This window comes from Drosophila melanogaster, chromosome 2L (genome assembly GCF_000001215.4).
Source record: "Drosophila melanogaster chromosome 2L".
Lineage (NCBI taxonomy): Eukaryota > Metazoa > Arthropoda > Insecta > Diptera > Drosophilidae > Drosophila > Drosophila melanogaster.
This window is the reverse complement of record NT_033779.5, coordinates 12,136,585-12,142,608: the sequence shown is the minus strand read 5'-3', so window position 1 is coordinate 12,142,608 and position 6,024 is coordinate 12,136,585. Positions and strand designations below refer to the sequence as shown.

The following is a 6,024-nucleotide window of genomic DNA, read 5'->3' as shown; positions in this document are numbered from 1 at the left end:
CAAGGATGTTCGCAAAATTCACCACACTTGTCGCTCGCTCGCAAAGACACCTGTAGTGTGAAAGCTTTCGTTTTGTGCCAGTGTTGTCATGCCAAAGTAAACAATTAGCTTACATCAATTTGTGTCCTTGAATGTACATTTAGTTTCATAAATTGCATAATTTTGTTTAAATATTTTTACGTATCTAAACAGCAACTTGCTTGTTAATATTTATTACATTTTTTATTTAAGCTCTTTATATTATAGAGCAATTTTAGGTAGGGATGTAAATTCCCATTTAGGGTCCTTCATGTCCTTGTGTATATTTAACAAACTGAATGGGGTCAAGCTTACCCCAAATGAGTTATAAATAAGTTATGCCACCGTTGAACGCACTGGAATACTATGTCCAGGGAACTCCTTTCCCCGAAAAACCATTACGTTTTCATCCTCAATTACTGATGCAACAGAAACAACCTGTTGACATTTGCCTGCTTGTGTTTACCGTTTTTTCTGACACAGTATTTTCCCATGCACATCCACCGCATTAAACGCTTCGGTATAAAATTTGCTACCGTCTAAATGAACTCTTAAAAGTGCTCTGACATTTCACATTGCCGTGCAGGGGTCACGTGGCTCATGTCGAGCTTTTCACTGAAAATAAATCTACTGCAGTTGCAGTTCACTCTATTATAAAAGTCAATTATTTCGAGAAACATAGACTGATCAAAGAATAAATATAATATACAATTACAAATTAACCACTAAATTAAGAGAAAAGATACAAATATTCCCCTTCTATTATTTTTTACGGTGAACTTTTGTAGCTGCTTATTTTTTCCATTGAAGAAGCGACCATTTTAACTTGAAGTCCGACCTCTTTTAACCTGACCCGGCAACAGTTGACGTAATTTGCAGGTAATATGTGTGTTGCCTGTTGCTTCTGTTTCCAGCCACTTTACTGACCAGGACAGCCACATTTCATCCGCTTTCTCCGCAGGCCCTTGTGTCTCTTTATTCATTTCTCCACCATGGAAGGGGGATTCGTGTGCAAACGAGCCAATCGAGCCATATATTGATTTACGTGTGTGTTCTAGTAGCCAGTGAAACCAGGCACACAGAAAAATCGCATAAACTTTTTAATTAGTATGTCCACTTTTCCTGATTGACAGTTTCATTGATATGTGTACATACTTTTTTAATTAAATGAAACGGTGAAGCGAACCATACCTAGTTGTTTGAACACTGCTTACTCTCTGTTAAGGTACTATTATTTTTTAAATAAAAAAAACTTATTTATAAGAATTAAAAAGTTTTTAAATATATTTATATTATTATTCATCTCTCATAATTTCTTTATAGCCATATATTTTGCTTATATATTTTAGGTAATTTTATTTTTCTTAAACCACGAAATAGCTTTCAGTGCACTGATAAAGTGTGTAATGTGAAACACGCAGCGTGTGTAAGAAAAAGAGACAGAAAGTGTGACAAAAAATCAATCGAACGCATACTCCTCGCACATAATGTGCAATTAATTGAGTTTCCCTTGACACTCAATGGTGCTCGATTGCCCCTCTTTTCCGTGAAAATAGATTGAACCGCACCCAAATGTAATTTACAATCTAACCTCATTCCGGTTGGAAAATTTTGCATAGGAAAATGGGAGAAGAAACATATTTCTGCACACATTTCCGGTGCACTAAACGTGATTGAAAGCGGAAATTGCTTCATGTCCTTCTTTTTCTGCCGTCGAGCATCCTTCCTCGTTCCCGTTTTCACTTTTCCACGAATCCCGCGACTTCCGTTCGCTGGCCACAAACTGTGGACTGGGCGTGGAATAGAGGCCCTGACTGATGACTGGCAAATCGGGTTTCAATTGACATTTGATAGAAATTGCATTAGAAACCCTGTGTAGCTGTCCTCTACTCCTGCCCTTTTGCAAGCTTCACGGAGTTTTGGCTGATGTGATTACCACGCGGGTGCTGACTGGAGCCATCGTTCGCCTCCTGCGGATTTTCCGCATCTCGCTTTGGTTACTCTCGGAAAATGTCCTTGGATGAGTGATTTATGAGCCAGCAATTGACTGATAAGCGCCAAAAACGTGTTGCAAATTGTCCATTTAATTATATTGGAAATAAGATTTACGCTTGGTAAACATCAATAATGATTTCATTGAGCGCTTGTTAAAATGAGTGTTAAAGATAATTGCTTAAAATGCTTTTTTTTTCTTTTATACACAATAAAAACATTTATGATTTAAGAAATAAGCTTTTTTATCGCAAGTGTGTTTTGTGGTCGACTTTTTCAAGTTCTTTTTTCTTATTCGCATGAAAGGGCTTCAAAAAATTCAATTTAATCGAGTTCGACGGGAACTTTTATGACATTAGCCCCTCGTTGCGCAAAATTGCAGTCATGTCAAACTGCAGCAGGACAATTAAATAGGATGTGGCTGCACTTACAGTCTGAAAATGGACGCTCTTAATTATTAAAAAAAAACTAAAGTAAGCACTCTGAAACTTACCGAGAAAATGAATGTGTAGTCCAGAGCAAACAATCCCACGCCGTTGAATTGAAAGAAACCCTCCCAGTGAAGAAACTGCAGTGTGAATGACTTCATTTTGTTGTAGAACAGATCGTTGCTCAACATAAATGCCGGTTTCTTTTGCATAATCTCATGGACAATCATCGCCGATTGTTTGGAATGATTGTTGGCATTGCAGCATAGTCGAAGCACTATGTAGGCCACCATCATGGTGGTGAAGCTCCAAATCACGTACAAATAGGTCATATAGTCCAGCAGTCGACTCTTGCCGCCCACAATGAAGTTGACCTTGGTCTCCAGGAAAATGCCAAAGATGCTCACCACAAAGCAGGCCGCCATATAGGGTACACACTGTGGTCCAAACTCGCCGTTTGTAATCACGCTGAGCGCCAGGATTTTATCATGCAGCTTGAAGAGATCTGGTAAATTGGCTTCCGATGTGTTTCTAAATTACAATGAAGTTATTACATTTTTTTTAAAATATTTTTCCTTTTAATAATGTGTTGGCAAAAAAATACATATTAAAAAGCCATAAATTAATCAAACCTTTTTTGTGTGCAGAAACCATGGGAAAACCGAAAAGTTTGAACATGTTTTTGCTTCGCAAAGTAATTAAATTTAGTAAATAAATAAGTTATAAAAAAGTCATAAAAATATAGATAATAAACATTTCGAGGTTGACTTTGGCTTAGGCAATGAAATTCTTAATTGCACACTTCTATTACCACTTTTGAAGCTCATTAGTGCTTTATATATAACTTAATTCATTATTTTATGTTGACACTATTTTGATTCGCCTGCTGACAAATAAATTCAAAAATGCATAAATGAAAATGCATATATTAAGGTAGCTAAACAACAAACATAACCATTAATCAAACCATTTTTTGTTGGCCAAAACCATGGCCGCCAATTCGCTTTTTCCCCTTACCCAGTATTTTCCGCGATGGTGGCATTGTCATAATCAAAGTCATCCTCGTCCTCGTCGTTGCTGGTGTCCAAATCGTCATCGTCGTTCTTTTGTTGCCCCTCCTGGCGCTTCATTTCGCCGGCGAACTTGTTCTCATTGCCAAATCCTGTCGTCGTCCTGCCGTCCATGACCGTAATCGGTGTAACGGTCTTCCGCTCCTTTTTGCCCTCGCTCTCGATATCGAACACGGTAAGGGGTGCGTGGCGATGGCGCGCCTCCTGGTTAATCTTCTCCAGCAGCATGTTAATCTGCTCGAAGCGCTGCGAGATGACCGACACGTGATAGATGAACTCACCCTGAATGATGCTGCCGGCCAAATATGGGAAACTGGACACCATGAACGGAATGAAGGCGAGATTGCCGAAGGTCCTAGAACGAGACAATTTGGGCTTTAAAATTCAACTACCAATGATTAGGATATGGCAAAAATATTGCAATTTAAGTAATAATTATTGTAGTTCGGCAACAATTTAGTTCTTTAATCTTTAGTATATTTGAACGGCATACTCACAAGTACAAAGATCTGACGTCATAGTAAAGGGCAAAGGTGAAAACGCAGAATAGGAAAAGCCAGGTGAAGTGATAGGCCACACTGTGTTTCACCGCAGTAACCTTCACCTTGTCCATTTCCGCCACCCGCTGGCATTTCTGGATAACTGCATCAATGTCATTAAGTCTCGCATCAAACTGCTGGAAAAACTCCTTTCGGCGATAAAGTGACAGCAGGGTGATGGTCAGATATAGAAATGCGCCCAAATGCATAAAGAGATGGCTGCTCAGCTTGCAAACACTATTGCAAGAGTCCAGTAAACAGAGGCCAATAATGTGGCTAAGATTTATGAGAAGATAGCAAGCCACATAGAAGATGGGCACAATGCACATCATGGCGTAGTCGAGTATGAAGTTAGTTTCCGATTGCTGGCGATTCAGTGGAATGAGGCCTATGACCTAATTTTTAAAGAATTATGTGATTAGAATGCACGGTAATTACGAGCATTTTCTTAATTTTTACCATTGAAAACCAATTCATAATTTGAATCATATTGCTGGAATTTACTCGCTACTCCGTTTGATAACTTTTCCATATAACTTTTCTCTGTGAACTGCCACTAGTTTGTCGGTCGATTGGTGTTCCAAAAGGGTTTCCATTTTCCCTATGTACTCACTCGATTGTTGGCATAATGAAAACGCTTATACGCAGCGGCGGGGGAAAATAATGCGCATATGGTTAAGATAAATATCTTCGGAGGGGAAGCCTAAAATGCTTTTAGCTTATTAAATGTGAACTGTGCACCCTGAGAAATGAGTGAGCCATAAATAAAAGGCTGGGAAGTTAATATATAAAGAACTCACTGACGAAATGTTTTTAATAAATTCAAGAAATTCACTTCTTGGTAGATTTAAAAATAAGTTCTATACCATTTTTTAACTTAATAAAAGAGGAAAAGTTTGAAGACATAATTTTTTTAAGTGCTTTAGCGTTTGATCCGCTAATGTATTGATTATTAATATTACTAGTTCACACTGAAAATTATTGGTTTCAATAGTAGATTTAATTTATAAAACTAAATAATACAAAATAACTTTGCAAAATAAGGTTTTAACTAGTACAGAAAGAATTACAAAAAATATAGGTTATCCTTAACTAAATAGTTTACAAATTAAATTACTTCCACGGCCTTCCGTTTCATTTATTTATTTAATATTGAAGTGCCATATGCAAATTCCCAGGATACTCAAACACCCATGATAATATCGTCTTTGTGTTGAGTCCTTGAAATCTAATAATTTCCACATATTTTCCCCTTATTTTACTTGCTAATTAAACAATTATAAGTTAGTGCCGCCTAGCAGTAAATTAACAACTATGTAAGACAACACCGGCAATAAGATTTCCCCCTTCGAGTTGCCAACTAGCTAAGACGTTTCTCGCCTAAGAAAACCAATTAAAAGCAAAGCCCTTACTGGCAGCAATAACTGGCGACAAGGGACGCAGAAAGGTAAAGGAAAGCGGGCCAAAACCATAAGATGATAAAATGCAAATTTCCCCAGAGTTGGTTGGGCATACAGCGCGGGTTGGAAAGGGACTTACAACAGTTACAACTAAAACAAGACGGCACTGGGTGAGTGTAAGGTGATTTTCCCGCCTGCTGGATGCCTTTTGGCCCACTTAGTAAATAATTGAGTTTGCATCGGAGGCACGCACCAACCAACATTCATGCACACGCACTCACACATATATTTTTGACCAAGGGGATCCGGCGACGGCAGGAAAGGACTTTCGTGTAGAGCGACGGACAAACATCCTGTGCATCTTACTTATGCTCATGCACGCCCAATAGACCGCAAAATCATCGGTTCTACATGTCTTAGAGATGGCCAATTATGGGCACGCAACGGAAGCTACATGTAATTAATAAATTATTTTGGTTTATTATTAGCCGAAATACCATTAATATATATGCCTACAAAGCTGAAACTAAACTTTTTCGTTCAAGAATATCACTTATACGACTAGTTAGCCAGAAAC

General features: G+C 38.2%; 1 protein-coding gene across 1 annotated transcript; it reads right to left on the bottom strand.

The window, feature by feature from the left end:
* Positions 1-2,216: 2,216 nt before the first annotated feature.
* Positions 2,217-4,601, bottom strand: Gr33a (Gustatory receptor 33a). Its single transcript, NM_080363.8, has 5 exons — positions 4,507-4,601; positions 4,006-4,442; positions 3,456-3,863; positions 2,504-2,969; positions 2,217-2,444 (listed from the first exon to the last, which is right to left on the bottom strand). Exons 1-5 carry the CDS (start codon positions 4,534-4,536, stop codon positions 2,358-2,360), a joined length of 1,428 nt encoding a protein of 475 aa, NP_525102.4. The 5' UTR covers positions 4,537-4,601; the 3' UTR covers positions 2,217-2,357.
* Positions 4,602-6,024: the final 1,423 nt, after the last annotated feature.